The sequence below is a fragment of the Parambassis ranga genome, chromosome 7 (assembly GCF_900634625.1).
Source record: "Parambassis ranga chromosome 7, fParRan2.1, whole genome shotgun sequence".
Classification (NCBI taxonomy): domain Eukaryota; kingdom Metazoa; phylum Chordata; class Actinopteri; family Ambassidae; genus Parambassis; species Parambassis ranga.
The window spans coordinates 20,084,241-20,101,458 of NC_041028.1; the positions used below are offsets into that span (position 1 = coordinate 20,084,241).

At 41.4% G+C, this 17,218-nt stretch overlaps 1 protein-coding gene across 2 annotated transcripts in view; it reads left to right on the top strand.

The window, feature by feature from the left end:
- ephb2a (eph receptor B2a) overlaps positions 1-7,662 on the top strand; it is a 37,443-nt gene extending 29,781 nt beyond the window's left edge. Inside the window, exons 4-16 of one of the 2 annotated variants that reach the window (XM_028408912.1) lie at positions 1,423-1,578; positions 2,358-2,693; positions 2,772-2,896; positions 3,011-3,173; positions 3,308-3,416; positions 4,125-4,192; positions 4,305-4,427; positions 4,561-4,808; positions 5,285-5,500; positions 5,588-5,737; positions 6,243-6,436; positions 6,527-6,682; positions 7,554-7,662. In XM_028408912.1, coding sequence (XP_028264713.1) covers positions 1,423-1,578; positions 2,358-2,693; positions 2,772-2,896; positions 3,011-3,173; positions 3,308-3,416; positions 4,125-4,192; positions 4,305-4,427; positions 4,561-4,808; positions 5,285-5,500; positions 5,588-5,737; positions 6,243-6,436; positions 6,527-6,682; positions 7,554-7,662 — 2,153 coding nt within the window. The remainder of the gene's footprint in view (positions 1-1,422; positions 1,579-2,357; positions 2,694-2,771; positions 2,897-3,010; positions 3,174-3,307; positions 3,417-4,124; positions 4,193-4,304; positions 4,428-4,560; positions 4,809-5,284; positions 5,501-5,587; positions 5,738-6,242; positions 6,437-6,526; positions 6,683-7,553) is intronic. The other variant, XM_028408913.1, reaches the window with a different exon arrangement.
- Positions 7,663-17,218: the final 9,556 nt, after the last annotated feature.

Here is a 17,218-nt window from a genome sequence, read left to right on the forward strand (position 1 = left end):
TGGGCCCTCATACCACCCTCATGGAGTCTGTTTCTGACAGTTTGAGCAGAAACATACATATTAGTGGCCTGCTGGAGGCCATGTTGCAGGGCTCTGGCAGTGCTCCTCCGGTTCCTCCCTGCACAAAGGAGGAGGTAGCGGTCCTGTTGCTGGGTTGTTGCCCTCCTACAGCCCCCTCCACGTCTCCTGGTGTACTGGCCTGTCTCCTGGTCTCTCCTACATGCTCTGGACACTGTGCTGACAGACACAGCAAACCTTCTTGCCACAGCTCTCATTGATGTGCCATCCTGGATGAGCTGCACTACCTGAGCAACTTGTGTGGGTTGTAGACACCGCCTCATGCTACCTCTAGGGGTGAGAGCACTGACAAATTGCAAAAGTGAGCAAAACATCAGGCAGAAAGGATGAGAACAGAGAAATGGTCTGCATTTTCAGTATCATCTTCCTCATTATTGTACACACAGCATCGCATATTGAAAGAAAAACAGAATTGTTGACCTTTTTTCAGATTTATTAAAAAAGAAAAAGTGAGTGTACATAATGAGGGAAAAATGAACTTAAATGATTGTAGCAAATGGCTGCAATATAACAAAGAGTGTATGAATACTTACCGTACCCACTGTATGTTAATGTGTGCAGCATATATACAAATACTCATTCTGTTGATGCATACTGTGTGTACATGCTCATGCCAAGTACAAAGTAAAAGCCTTTCTCCAGCATAATGGTCTATTTATTTCAGTACCTGGTAAAGTTGACAGTCAGTCAGCCATTCTACCTGGCAGAACAACCACAGGAGACTAGAATAATTATGACACTATCCACTCAGGACAGTTAAGTATCAAGTTAATGAGTGCACACTGAGGCAGGATTTTGGCAGAAAATTCCTTTACATAGAATCAAACTTATAATTACAATCTGTTATATAATAAAAAGTAATTGTTTCCTTGCAGTCGTACTTCATACCCTTCAACCTTATGGTATCTTTTCAGACTTCACAGCAGTCAGCACATTCACTGTATAAAACACTGATATAATAGGGATGCTAGCTTGGTGTCTTCGTTCCTTCTTTGTCTTATGTAATCCCAATGTAGCCTCCTGCTCTCCACATGTTCTGACATGTTTAACAGCCCTGTGGACAACAGAACTGACAGCATCCGAAGGAGTCCTAGAACATGTCATTTCAATGAGCTGACCTTTCTGAGATGTAGACATCTGGCCTATCATGACTCAACATATAGCCTGCTTTGTGGAGAAAATGTTGGAGATGAACAACCTCAGACATACTATGTTAGAATCTAACTGCTACCAGTACATGTGGCTCAGATATCAGATATGATAGAAATCTTTGCACTGATTTGGAGAGAAATGTGTTCATTTTTTCTCTAATCCATGTCTCAGTGCTGTTTCTTTCCTTTACAGCATGTGTGTCAGGCTTCTTCAAGGCAGCACAGGGAGAACACAAATGTCTGCAGTGTCCCATTAACAGCCGGACTACCACTGAGGGAGCAACTAACTGTGTCTGCCGTAATGGTTATTATCGCACCGACTCTGACCCTGCACAGATGCCCTGTACCAGTATGTATACACCCTTTAATGCTTTCCTAATATTACATTTTTGGAAAGCTGTGTACCAGCTGAGGGCAGGCTGAGTGCAAGTGACATGTATACTTGTATGCTATCAGTCACCATCTCATTCAATAGATGAATACTGAAGAGATCAAAAACACAGATGGAGTTATTGTTGTCAACAAAAAGGGTTAAACAGTATATGTTTCGTATTTCTGAATTTTCAGAGTAGCCACCTGTTTTAATGACATCTTGCACATTTTCAGCATTCTCTCAGCCAGCTTCATGAGGTCATCAATTACCAACAGTCCTGAAGGGGTTTAGCACCTGTTGGTTGTTTTGCTTACACTCTGTGGTCCATTTCATCCCAAACCATCTCAGTTAGGTTTAGGTCAGGTCACCTGACACAGAAGTGTCACTCCCCTTCTTGGTAAAATAGCCCTTACAAAGCCTGAATGTGTGTTTTGGGTTGACGCACTAAGCACAAACCAGATGGGATGTTGCTGCAGAGTGCTGCGGTGGCCATGCTGGTTAAGTGTGCCTTCAATTTTGAATAAATCACCAACAGTGTCACCAGCAAACTGGTTTTAGTTACTGCAAATTCAAGAGGACACAAGCTGTTGAATTTGCCCGGGCTACCTGACTTGTTTTAAAATCATGATGGACTATCATTTCCCTTTACTTTTTTACTATCAATATCAATTTAGTAGCGCACTAGTATTGAATTATATTTTGGTGATGAGTTAAACAAAGAAAACAATCATTTTCTTTCTCTTCCTCTCCTCCAGCTGTTCCAGCAGCTCCCCAGAATGTTATCTCCATAGTAAATGAGACCTCTCTGCGTCTGGAGTGGAGTCCACCGCAAGAGAGTGGTGGCAGAGATGATGTTGTGTACAACATCATCTGTAAAAGCTGCGGTAGTGGACGGAGTGGCTGCACCCGCTGTGGGGACAATGTGCAGTTTGTCCCACGTCAACTAGGATTGACAGACACCCGTGTCCACATCAGTGACCTCCTGGCTCATACCCAGTACACATTTGAAATACAAGCTGTCAATGGAGTGTCTGACCAGAGTCCTTATTCACCACAGTACACATCTGTCAACATCACCACCAATCAGGCCGGTCAGTGATCATGACTGGGTTTGGTTAGTAGCTTGTCTGCCTGTCAGTTTTACTCACTTGGCTTCTATGTCTTTCCAGCACCATCAGCAGTGTCCATCATCCATCAGGTCAACAGAAGTCCTACTAGCATCACCTTGTCCTGGTCTCAGCCTGACCAGCCAAACGGTGTTATCCTGGACTATGAGCTGCAGTACTATGAGAAGGTACATCAGTGCTGATGGTGAAGACACCATGACTCCTCAATTGAAAGTGACTCTCTGCTCTAGTGACAGACATCATCATCTGCCTAACTGATGACTGTGATGCATATGTTTCAGAACCAAGCAGAGTGGAACTCATCTCTAAGCAGGAGTCAGACCAACACGGCAGTCATTCGAGGTTTAAGGCCCGGAACTATCTACGTTTTTCAGGTGCGAGCTCGGACTGTTGCTGGATTTGGACGCTTCAGTGGAAAAATGTACTTCCAAACCATGACTGAAGGTAGGAATGATTGGATATACTAAGCTACAGCTGTCTGTCTGAAGTTTGGAATACACTAAAGGTTAAATACAAGACAGCTTTTTAGTAAATCTGCATTTGAAAATGTCTACCAACATCTGTCTATTCACCTGTAGAGGAATATAACTCCAGCATCCAGGAGAAGCTCCCACTCATCATTGGCTCGTCTGCTGCGGGGGTTGTCTTCATCCTTGCTGTCACTGTTGTCATAATTGTCTGTCGCAGGTAAGCTCACTAACTAATGATTATTAATTAACTAATAATAATCATTATTAATAATAATGCATGAAGGAAAGGAATGCATTGTGTTTTCTGCTGAAATGTGTTGGTTTTGGGCTTTATTAGTCTTTCTCCTGGTAACCCTTCAAACAAACTGCACTTTTTCAGTCTTCTTCTAATTGTGCTGTCACATTAATATTTATTGAGGTCTGTAGGCTCCGACATATAGCTCTTTTTTGTATTTCTCTGATCTTGGGCTGAATTTGCTGGGCCGTCCATTCCTGTGAAGATTGAAAGCTGTTTTGAATGTTTTGGTTTTATAACCAAGTAGTTTTATAATCCTTTAGATGGATGGATGGATGGATGGATGGATGGATGGATTGAAAAAATTAAGGGGTTAAAAAGACAAAAAAGTAAATGTTTGTTTAGGCATGCACTCTCAGTTTCCAACATCGTCATCACCAGCAACATCAGTTTTATTACCATCAGTATCAGCACCATAAAGGCAGCACATCTCTACGTCGTGCTCAAAAAAGATAAATAGCTGTAAATACACAACATATAAAAGTCACTGTTCAGTTTGTGTCTGCTGTTATTCTGCTTCCACTGTCTGATTCTGTTCAGCCCGCCTGATTAGCTTGTGCAGCCTGTCTCCATCAGTGATTGATCTGTTGATAAATCTATTGACCTGATGTCTGTGTGTTTTGTCAGCAGCAGGAGAAGTTCAGACCGCCCAGACTCTGAGTATACAGACAAACTCCAACATTACACCAGTGGTCATAGTAAGTAGCTTTGGTTACTACACTTAGTAGCTATGTTCTTTTACATTTATGAGGGAGGTCTTTGTGTTTTGTGTATAGCTGTTGCTGTTTCTCCTGTCTCTCTCTGCTGAAGTGTCACCAGGAATGAAGATCTACATTGATCCATTCACCTATGAAGACCCCAATGAAGCTGTCAGAGAGTTTGCCAAGGAGATCGAAATTTCCTGTGTCAAGATTGAACAAGTGATTGGTGCAGGTAAAGGACAGCAGTGCATGAAATCGCCTTCAGACAGCTCATATATCATTTTTTATGATGAGTATAGATGAATTTAATGCTGGTTTTAAAATGTTTTGTCCTTCCTTTCTCACTGCCCCTGTCTTCCTGCCAGGTGAGTTTGGGGAAGTGTGCAGTGGGAACCTTCGGCAGCCTGGGAAGAGGGAGATACTGGTGGCTATTAAGACATTAAAGGCGGGCTACACTGAACGCCAGAGGCGGGACTTTCTGAGCGAGGCATCAATCATGGGCCAGTTTGACCACCCCAACATCATCCACCTGGAGGGGGTGGTGACCAAAAGCAGCCCGGTGATGATCATCACAGAGTTTATGGAAAATGGATCCCTTGACTCTTTCCTCAGGGTATGGACAATGATTGATGACAGCTGCTAGTGAACTGCTCTGCACATCCTCTAGTTTAACTTTTGTTTCTAAGCTAAGCAGAAAGTGAGCAAGTGTGAAGCACAGATGCAATTGTTGTTCACTGAGCTGATCTGACTGTCAGAAAAAAACAATACCAGTTCTGGTATTGTCAAATTAGAATGTGGTATATTTTTAGTAATATGCACGACTTATAGTGGTACCTGAGAAAAGTGTGAATCTGTTCATTTATTTAGCAGAAGCAATCTGGACTTGGATCTGCATGTTGACTGTTTAGTTCTGTTTAATTTGAACAACTAGCCTACAACCCAAAACTACCTGTCATCTTTGTGGTTTGCCCTTGTCATTCTGATAAAAGTGGACTAGTGAAATAGAGAAGGCTCTCCTATGGTCTGTCATTTATGTGTTGCAACTAAACTCACTTATAAGAAGCTCCTTTTTTCTTTTCTTTTTTAAAGCAAAATGATGGTCAGTTCACTGTGATCCAGCTGGTGGGGATGCTGCGTGGCATCGCAGCTGGAATGAAATACCTGTGTGACATGAACTACGTCCACAGAGACCTGGCAGCTCGGAACATCCTGGTCAACAGCAACCTGGTGTGCAAAGTTTCAGACTTTGGCCTGTCACGCTTCCTTGAAGATGATACTTCAGACCCTACCTACACTAGCGCTTTGGTAATTTCCACATTTATGGAAGTTTGTGTAAAAGAAATCTTAGAAAATCGAAACAAACAAACCAAAAAAAACTTGTATTTTTCACAGGGAGGGAAGATTCCTATCCGGTGGACGGCTCCAGAAGCCATTCAGTACAGGAAATTTACCTCCTCCAGTGACTGCTGGAGCTATGGCATAGTGATGTGGGAGGTGATGTCATATGGAGAGAGGCCATACTGGGACATGAGTAACCAAGATGTGAGTACTGCCCTGTAAACATATAACTTGGAATTTAGATTCAGAACTCACACTTGGGGCGTCCCAGGGTTGCATCCCCCACTTCTGTCTTCTTTCCTCCTTGCAGCTGGACTGTACATTAAACCACAAGTGGCTAAATTTAAAAACAGGGGAAGGTTTTAGGGAAAGATTGTTGCTTACAAATTGTGCGACTAGTCCTTTTAAGTAAAATGTTATGACATATACATTCACTGTATAGTGAATATTCAAGTAAAGCTGTCAAAGATTTTTATTTTACCGTGTCTGTTGCTCTGTGATAGTGAAGCTACTTTCCCGAATGGGTGTTCTCCTGTGTAGTTGTTCTGTTGCAAAGCCCTTCATCTTAAAATATGCCTCTAAGAAGGGTGGGAAGGCATATAATCATTTATAGTATGGGTTTGTGTTCTCATTTTTGACTCTGTCTTAACTGTTGGGTTCAGTCCTGTTCTCAGACACTCACCAGGAGTTTTCATGTTACCACTTGTAGGTAATTAATGCTATAGAGCAGGACTACAGGTTGCCTCCTCCAATGGACTGTCCCAGTGCATTGCATCAGTTGATGCTTGACTGCTGGCAGAAAGATCGCAACAACCGACCAAAATTCAGCCAGATTGTCAACACTCTGGACAAAATGATTCGCAACCCCAACAGCCTCAAGGCCATGACACCACTGTCATCAAGGTATTGCAGAGACTACCTCCACTACCTGATTCATCTACATCCTTTACAGGACAGTTTTCTTAATGGCTGTTATATTCTCTTTTACCACAGTGTTCACTTACCCCTGCTTGACCGCAGTACCCCAGACTTCTCGTCATTCAGCAATGTGGATGAGTGGCTGGACGCCATCAAGATGAGCCAGTACAAAGAGAACTTTTCCAACGAAGGCTTCACCAGCTTTGATGCGGTGTCTCAGATGACCATGGAGTATGTATGATACTAGCAATACGGAATATCCACTCTATAAAGGGGACAGGTCACAGGAATATCACAACACTCATGTAACAGTGACAGTATGTTCTTCTTTTGTTCAGGATCTAACATTTGCATCTCAATAATACACCTGCCACAATAGGTAAAAATACAATACAACAATACAAATACATGTAACAAGTCTGCTCCCTATGATTGAAGTGACCACCCCTGTAAACTAGTTTACAGTGCCTGCATGATGTCGAGTGACCACCCTGCACTAAGTGGTTCAAAAGTCAGACAAGTAAACCAGCTGTAGAAGAGAGGTTATGGTGCAGTCAGGAAGCAAGCAGTCAAAGAAAAGCTTATGACCTCCTTATTGACAGATGACTGTGTGAGTATGTAGCTGAAAAATTAAATGAGGGGATTAAGGTCCTTGATATTATATCTTATATTCACAACAGTACAGTAAATGCTCACTTGGATTTGATGCCATCAGGTTTAGCATAGTGTCACAGAGTCTGAATTTAGATCTGTGTGCCTAATAACAAGCTACATGGTCCCTGTCCAGTTTAGCCCAGAGCAGCCAACGATTGGTGAAGCTCATTATTTGTGAGACCCCCTTAAATGTGTTGCTGGCATCAATTTCAAAATAAGCTACTTTTTTCACACTTCAAAAATTGTAGATATTGTCATACCTTTTCAATACTTGTTGATTTGTTTCACAATGGAACAACTGGGTCTCTGTCTTGATTTGGACCTGACTAACCAGAACCATTGAAGCTGCATGGAGGAGCAGCAAAACCTCCTCAAGGAACTCCAAATGCAGTTGTTTCAAGCTCTTGATTGAGAATGAATGAAAAACTGACAAATGGTTTCTCCTCAGGGATATCCTCCGAGTGGGAGTAACACTGGCCGGCCACCAGAAGAAGATTCTAAACAGCATCCAGTCCATGAGGGCCCAGATGAACCAGATCACATCAGTGGAAGTGTGATCCCACAGAACAGGAGTGCACTGTAGGAAGCTCAGCAGCCACCAATCCTGCATTCTCTTGGAACCTCTGAGGAGGGCTGATGACTTGCACACAGACCTAGTTCACCCTCTCTCCCTCCACACTCTCCAGTGGGTTTCATCAGTCTGCAGCACAGCACACGTTTGTTAGTTTTGTATGTTCAGGTATGCTTGGGGGCTTGATGTTATAGTTGATCACAACCTGGTCTTCAAACTGATTCGTCCATGTCTTTGTAATGTGGCATCACCCCTCCCCCAAGTTAGATCACTTTCCAATACTGGCCTTCTTTGAAAACCAGCGTAGCAGAATTCATCTCAGTAGCTACTGCAAACCACCTTATTAGTGTCAAATGTGCAGTACCAGCACCTTATTGCTGCAGCTCTGAGCTCGGCTGTTTTTCTAATAATCCATCATGTTTTCATCATATCACTTCTCATGGCAGGTTTTTTCAGCAATCTAGCACACATTACATGTATGACTGCCTCTGTGGTAGTTTTCATTTTTCTGGCATGCATACGCACAAAAGACTCATAGAAATGATATACAACTCACTGTCTGTTCTGACAGGAAGAGTGCTAAAAAAATGCTACACATTTTTATACAGCTGTGGGATCGTCATTATTAAGACACACTGCCATTACCAACAGGTGTTGTCAAATAAACTGATGAACATTATATTCATAGTTTGCTACAATTGCATACATAAGAAGACTTTTCAGATAGAGGTCCATATACTGTTGGTTTCATTTGGAAATATACAGAGACTGTCTGCACTCAGTGTAACATACTGTTACTCTGACAGTAGTTGTTTTTGGTGTTTATAGGCTTCCAGACTGGAATAAAGACATTTGCCCTTTAAAATAGATCTCCAATAGGTCAGCACAGGTTTCACTGCCTGAGTGGATATCATAGACAAATGAAGAAGAATCCTGTGTGAGCTGGTCACATGATAATGCCATAAGATAGTATGGTTGGAATACCTGTTTTTACACTAATTTCTGGTATAGAGCTGAATAGACAGTTGATTGGACCACCACAGTCTGTCCTTCCCTGTGATTTCACTGTCCCATGTATACTGTCAAGTTGTGAGGGTTACTGGATACTGTGTTCCAGGGTTTTGGAGGTCCTCATGTTTTACAGGCCGTGCTTTCAGGTGTTTAATCCCACCTCTAAAATAGTGAAACTAAACCACCAATTATATTTTTAAGATTATAGATGGATTAAAAAAAATCCCATGGTGCCTCAGATTCTAAGGTTTCCTCCCAGTCCTGCTGTCCTGGCATTGTCCAGATTTGCACTGCATTACAGTTGGAAAAAAACAAAACAAACAAACAACAAAAACTGAAGTTGGTGATCGTTATCTCTGGATTAAAACACTTATTGCACATATATATATATTTGTTCTTTAATATTTAGCTAACACTCTGTGTGTCCCTGCTAAAATTTAGTTTTCTGGGCTACATCAATCACAGACTCTTGCTCTCATAATGATTAGATATAGAGTTTCCAGTATTGTCACTGTGGTGAAACTTGTTTTCAACAACCATTTATTGCGTCTCTGACTCAGTTAGCTGTCCTGCACCTCTCTCTCTCTCTCTCTCCCTCTGTCTCTCTCTCTCTCTTTCTTTCTGCTTTGAAGCAAATTAACATGAGAAAAAAACACCATGATAACTAACAACATAACAGACCTTTGTGTAACATTTCACATTTAAAAACTAGCAAATGAATTACAACCAAAGATCAGATATTGTATTCCAGTGAGTGTCACTAAAAGTAAATTTTATTATGCATATCTCATCTATGTTGTGCGTCCCAATTTACAGCTATATTTAGCGTCACAAAAATGTGGTTTTGACGCTTCTGCTAAATCTCACTAGAGTGTAATCAAACCCAGACAAGTCTTCTTATTGGTTTGACTTAAAACAAACAATGATTGCGTTTAATAAAGAGTTTGGTGATGTGTGGTCATGGGGGGACAGAATCGCCCAGAATCAGAGATGCATTCACAAACATTTCTAGTAGATTCAAGTCATGACCTACCGCTAGTCTGCTAAAGAGGTGGGGCAGTAAAAAGGCCCATGTGACAGGAAATTAATGCTCTGTGCACTAGCTTTTATACTAGCTGCACAATGTAATAGTTGGTATAGCTCCTTTTCTGTTTTTATGACCGTGGCAACCAGAGTACATTACCACCACCTACAGTTCAGATTGTAGAAAATGTTATCTTTCTAACATATAGACAACATTTTATTGAATTTTTTTAACATCACAGTTACATGACACCCTTAAGTATGATATATAATTTTTTCTTGTATAAAAAAATGCTTATATATGTATATCTCCAATATAACCTGGAGATGTAGCCAGTGAAAAGGGTACACACAGTGTGACATGTGCAGTGAGTTGTTCTAAACAGACATATCTGTCCTCCAGTTTCATACACGATTACGTTTCCTTTTGAAAAACGAAAAAAATTATTTGAGTCTAAAAAATAGTTATAATTCTGACTTCAGTGCGGATGGCCTGAGACCAAATATAGTAAAATGCAAGGGTTCTATTCAACATTTCCCATGGAACTCCAAGTATTTCACTTGAGTTCACCCACACAGGACATGTACAGTCTGTTGTGTTTGTGACAACAGTCATGTATAACATGTCATTGTAAGCATCTTGGAGAACTGACCAAAGTTCTGTGTCCTCGGGCTGTCTCAGTGTCAGGACTCTGTTCTTCCTGAGCATTGCTGGAGGAATTTTGGGGCAGTCTTATGTCTTCCTGGTGGTTGGTGAAATTTGGCAATTATTAGTTACTGACTGGTTAATGTTTAGGCCTAATTATCTCAATGAAATGTATCATTTTTGCCATTTTAAAGACAGTTTGCTGTACTGTATTAGTGTTTAGGGCTTCATAACAAATCCATAGGATTGGCTGTGTCTCTTCTTTAACAAAGAATTTCTGCACTCAGTTTTTTTAGGAGGGCAGTTTTCAAAATTGGTGTATCCTCTCAGGTACGATGCAGGACATTCTGCTTCCTGTGCTCTACAGTGACATCATAAAAAGATGAGCCCTCTCTACTGTCTCTCTCTGTCCATATTCCCTTTATAGTCTGAACAGAGATCCTGAGTATTGTACCAGCAGTCATCAGTAAAGCTGCTGGTGAAAATTTTAAAGGGAACTTTTAGAGCTTTGTCGATTTTTAAATGTATTTTTTTTAATAAATCTTGTGTGATGTGTAATTTATACTTCACAGTACAGAAACTTTAAGTCTCACCTTGGGTCATGTGATGTCAGTGATTTTTTTATATATATATATATCAGGACATTTGGCATGTCAAACCTTGTCCTTCTACTTCACAAAATACGTCTACCCTCTCGCTATTGATGTTCAGTCCTTTCTGATCTTTTGTAAATGGTCAAAAAAACCTTCATAACTCTTAGAGTTTTGTGTTTTGTGCATCCAACAGTGCACCCACATCCAGCACATTTCTTCCCTGCTGATGTTTTGAGATTCAGTGCTTATTGTGTATTTATGATCTTTTGGAACGCAATTTTTGACAACAAAAACAACAAAGTCATGATGTGCTTCTCATGCAGATTAAATGAGAGACTGTAAGCAAAAAAATAAAAACAACAAAAAAACAAAAAAAGCCATAAAGGGTTAATTTAGCCCAACACTTGAACCTCCCTCCTCTTGTTGTTACATACTGTACAGGTGCACAGTGAGGTCATAAATTGAAGTTAAATGCACTGAACTGCTTTACTTACAGTATTTACTGGGTGCATGTTTATGTTTGAATATATTCTATATGTTTCTTGGAAAGTACAGACACAACATGCTGCACACCTCGAGTGTACTTTGTGTTATACTTTCAGACGTCACACAACTTGTTGGGCACTTTTTCATGACAGCAGTGTAAAACAAAGGTGCTTCCACATCTCGCATTGTTAAGATCTTCCAACATCATGTCCTCTTTTTCTAACTGTCTGCTCTCATTTTCCAGTATTGCTTTGCACCATTTTGTCATACAGTGTGTGGCAATATGTCTTATTGTCAAACACTACAGTACTGCATGTGTTTTGACACACTGGGCCCACACAGCACATTTACACTGTGGAAAAGCTCCACCTGTTTAGACTTCCAGTTCTTATGTTTTTGTATTTATTTATTTAAAGTTTAAATTACAACTGTTGAGTATAAAACTACAATGTTATATTAGGGCTACCAGACAATTGGCAACATTGAAAAGAAAAACAAACATTTCTATAAAATGTGCAGTTTTATACAGTTCTCAGAATGATCTTTTATCACAAATCTATTACTTTAAAGTCAGAGAATATCTGCGCTTTTTTCCCTTATTATATTATGTCAATGTCAGTAAGGTTTTTCTCACACATTCCATCCCTGTTGTGTATTAAACCTGAGGACATTTGCGGTCTTAAGTAGGCTACATTTCAATAAACATTTGCACAATGAGGTCTGAAAGGGGGTCCTAGCTCAGCCAGGATGAATGTCAGTTATTAACATGTTTTATCCAAGCACTCAGCTGGACTATTCTGTGATCAACTATGACAATGAAAATTTTTACAATATTTAACAGTGAGAAGCCATCACTGCTATATATTAATTCCACTGGATGTTAATATAGTGAATTCATAGCCTGGACTGCAGAGTCACTGCTACACAGCAGGCACAGACTGTCTCATCTCTGTATGCCGGGTCATTCAGTCACAGAGGGCAGACTTCACCTGAATATGACCTCTCTATGCACACTTTAAAGAAGACATTCGTTTGTTGTTATTGCTTAAGTGTGTGTGCTGTGCTCTGTCCATATGCTGTTCTGTTTGAACTGCCCCGTGACAGCTTCTCAGTACATGCGTAGAGCTGAAAGCAGGAAACAAGAAGCGCTGTTGGTTCAATCAAAAGACAAACAATATATTTTAAGTAAAAAATGCATAGTGTCACACTGAAATGTTACATTTCTTCTAAGTCAACAGTAAACTGTGGGCCAATAATCAAAGTCTTACAAAACATACTTTCAGAATCCAGTGTTCCGGCTCTATGCAGTACTTGTTCCCTTTTCCGCACAATCTTCCTCTTTACCTGTCCTGGGGGCCCTGAAAACATTTCTACTGTATGTAGACACAAGTTTTAGATTAGGATACATTTCCGGGACCCAAAGCACACAGGGGTCTTCGTTGAATTCTAGAAGGGTCACCCACAGCCAAACAGTTCTTACCACTGTGATCTCACTTCTGTTTTTGTTTTTTTTATGCTGTATAAATGTATCTATATTTGATGGTCTAGCTGTGAATGATGTATCAATTTGAATTATTTGTAATACTTTTATCGGTTTATTTTGTAAAAAACAAGAAAATGAAAAGTAAAGAAGAGACAACACAGCACAAATGAGTTTTGTAGCAATTGTCTTCAGTAATAAAAAGCAAACAAAAAACTGTGGTGACATGCAGTGCATGTAACATTGAATTCATTGACTGATTCATTAAGTGTTGCTCTGATAATGAAGATGTGTAGCTCTTTATTATTTCTGAAGGGCAGGACTCACAAATGTAAGTATGCATGTATCATTGCGTCACTTATAGGGTCAACTTGGATGTGGTGGTATGTGAGACTGGTTGTTCGACATGGACCTAGTTGCAGTGGTCTGTTGGTTTGGGTCCATTGCAGGGCAGTGGGTTGGGTCAATGAAATTCTTTACAAAACCTGACTGTAAATTCTCTTAATAGATGACACTAGAAAAATGACTGTAAGCATAAAGTATTTTTTTTACTTCATGAAAGGAAGGTTGAGGTTAGATACCTTGTGTTAGGGTTGACAGCCATTCTTTTAAGGAGGATCCACAAGCAGGCTTGAAGGTGAATGGAGGTTTATTACAGGTAAAGGTTCAAAGAATAAAACATAGGGAAAAAAACTAAAAGGGGTCCTCTCTCCTCTTGAAGGAGATCCAAAGTCCAACTAGGGAAGGGCATGCCAGGCAAGCGGTAGTCGCAGAGCGGAAATCCTGAGTGAAAGTCTGGGAGGAAAATACGGTAAGTACAAAGGCATTTCCATGAAAAATAGGAGTGCTGGTTCAACCACGGGAGGTTCGTAGAAGAACAGGGGATGAGTGAGAGGAGAACACCCTGTTTACACATAGCAGGTTATTTTGAAAAAAACTAGTATTTCCGTCCCTCCGTTTTCCAAAGTAACATCGTGCACACATCATCGTCTTCAAAAAAGTTTCTGTTTACATTAACCCACATAAATACGCTCCCAAGAGCCATCATATGCCAAGCCTGTTGGTGGCAGTGTAGGAAGAAGGAGAAAGCCGTGCAAGCCAATCAGAAGCCTCATCGACGCAGTCTGGCTCTTTGTGACAGAACTTGTTCCAAAATAGCTGAACCTCCTCGAGACCTAACATGTCTCTGCTCATCTACACAGTAAGAGGAGCTGTATTTGCAAATGCAAACACATAAAAAGTGCTTACACTAACAGAAATGCAAACACTACCCGGAATGCTACCATTACTAGTCTACAGCCTGCTCTGGCAGCCGTACTACACTAAAAAGGTTGCACGAACTGACGCTCAGACTGCAGCAAACTCCGTTTTTCTCTCTTTATGTCAGTTCACATTCAAATACGGAGTTCTATTTCATATCAGTGAGGTCCGGTCAGGAGCATTATGCCAAATTAATCACACCTGTGGGTGTGTGCTCCACAGTATATGAATGACGCACGTACGCACACTCACCCTCTTTCTATCCTCCTGGTCGCTGTGAGCATTGCCGGTGTTGGCGCTTTCTGCTGTTCCTCGCGGGTGATCGCCGCTTTGGGCTGCCGCTTTTCTACAGGTACCCCCTTGGCGTTCCGTGAGACTCTTTGCAGCAGTTTGGTAAGTTTTTCCTCCCTGCCTCAACATTTGCAGTGGTTGTGTGCAGCCTCTGTGCATTGTTGTGCTAACATGCACATTCCCACCCTGATGCTGTCTCTTTGGCAGCATCAGGTAATCTGGATAGGACCAACAGTTCTATCCTGCTGGATGGCTGTGGAGAAGACCATGGTGTGTCTCTGGGTGGCTTTCCTGAGGATGCTGGTCCATGAGAGTTCTGTGATGTTTCCCTGGAGTGGCCCTGCTGCGGGACTCCCTGCTCCTCCGGCTTCCCCTAGGGCCTCTGCATTGGATCGTGGTTCTGGCCGTCAGGGGTGGTGTAAACACTACAGTGCCTCCACTCCTCTAGCGCTAATTTTACTGCTAGCAGTTCTCGGTTACCCACATCATAGTTTCTTTCAGCTGCAGAGAGCCGGTGGGAGAAGAAGGCGCAGGGATAGAGCTTGTTGTCTCTCTCAGCCCGCAGGTACAGAACCGCCCCAACCCCGGAGTCAGAAGCATCTACTTCTACAACGAACTGTCTAGAGGGATCTGGCTGTTCTGGGATGGGTGCAGAAGTGAACCGGGCCTTAAGGAAGGTGAAAGCAGCTGGAGCTTGAGGTGACTAAGTAAAGGAGTAGCTATATGACTGTAATTGCGGATGAAACAGTGGGTCATACCTACAATGACCTAGCTATAACTGTATGCTCTGTCACGACGTGGATATTTGAGTATATTTGTATTTTCATTTTTCGTTTCTTAGTTCCTGTTTTATTTTGAAAGTCTTGTTTTCCTTGTGTATTCCCATGTGTTTTACTTCCACGTGTTTTCCGCCGTTTGTGATTACCTGCTCCACCCTGATTGTATTCAGCTGTGTCTCGTTACCCTTGTCTATTTAAGTTCCCGTTTACACATAGCCAGGTATTTTGAAAAACAAAGATTTTTCCTTCATGTATGCCTTTCATTTACACATAAATAGATTTTCGCCTCTGAAAACAAATTTCAATGTGAACTGACAAACAGAGAAAGTTTGCGGCAATCTGAGGTCACTTTGTGCAACGTTTTGTGTAGTACAGCTGCCAGAGCAGGCTGTAGTTTTTTTTTTACATGTTTGCATTTGCAAATACAGCTCCTCTTACTATGTAGAGGAGCAGAGACATGTTAGAAAAAGCCACTGTGTCGATGAGGCTTCTGATTGGCTTGCACGGCTTTCTCCTTCTTCCTACACTGCCACCCACAGGTTTGGTGTAGTCATGATGGCTCTTGGGAGCATATTTAATTAATTTAAATGGAAACCTTTTTGAAAACAATGATGTTTGCACGATGTTATTTTGGAAAATGGAGGGAAGGAAATATTTTTTTTCATGTGGAAACGGGGTCTAAGTCTTGTGCTCCCCTTTGTCCTTGTAAGTTCGTCTGTTATGTTTACTCTGTTCCCCTGAGATGATACTACTCGCATGTTCCTGTTCTTCTGTGTGTTTCATTGGTCTCCTGTTGGATTGCCCGTGCCTCTGTTTTAGTTTGTTTCAGTTATCCACTTACACTCTTTTTTGGCACCTTGTTTTTTTTCTATTTTTTGTCTTATTAGACTTTATTTAGAAAATTAAACTCACTGATATGAGCTAAAATACAGGAACAGCAGTCTGCTTTTATGATAACCAAAATGTCAGATGAAGATTCCTGTGTGTAAAGTACTGGTACTGATTTTCTTTCATTTTGTTCAAAACCAGCTAATTAGATTTACTAATTTAGGCCCAGTCTGCAAAAAATACTTCATTTCAACATTCGAGTTTTATAGCTCTGATTTCATTGTGTTAAGTGTCTGACAGCATTTTAGGACAGCTTCTGTATTTTGTGTACAAATATTAACAGTATTTTGCACATCCTTTTCCTGGTAAACATTGTCATCCACATCCATGCAGTGACGCCATGGAAGGGGGAGGTTGAGAGGAAGGAGGGAAACAGCAGTGATTCCAGACTACGTGGGATGATGCTGTTGGCTGTATGTGTATCACAGCATCACATGAGTCACAGCTGGTAATGGCATCCTATTCTCCACTTCTAGTTTGTCTCTGTGAAGAAGGGGCAGTGCACAACCGTGAATTACAGCAAAAGGATTTAAGTCAGTGAGGATTGTCGCTGTGGTTCAGCTCGACCCGATCCAACCGATGACAGACGCAGCTGGTTTACTGGTTTGCTATCTAATGAGGCATGGAGGGCTGTCCCTACTACTCTACACACACGTACATGCAGCTGAAAACATATGTCGTGTGGCTTACCCCTAAAACCCCTCCCCATTTGCTTGTGGTTTGTTAGCTTCTCTTTTACCTCCGTGTTAATCCCTTTCCTTTTCCACATCCCCCCTCCTTCCAACTCTCTTGCATGCTCTCTCTTTCGCTCCTCCCCTCTGTTCCCTTAAAGCCAGCAGGCTTCTATTTGATCCAAGCCTTTTGTTACATGATCTCCTGGAATACAACGTTCCCTCTCTACTCTATTGCTTTTCGGTTTGTTCTTGCTTTGCAGGGTAGGATGCCATCCTACAACATCCATCCTTTCCTTCTCCTGCCCCTGTGGTGATCTTAACCTGTGTATCTGGTTGTCCCTCTGACCTCACCTGGGTGTTAATACTCTCTTACCTCCGGGTCTCCTGATTAATGTGTCCGCCCCCTTGACA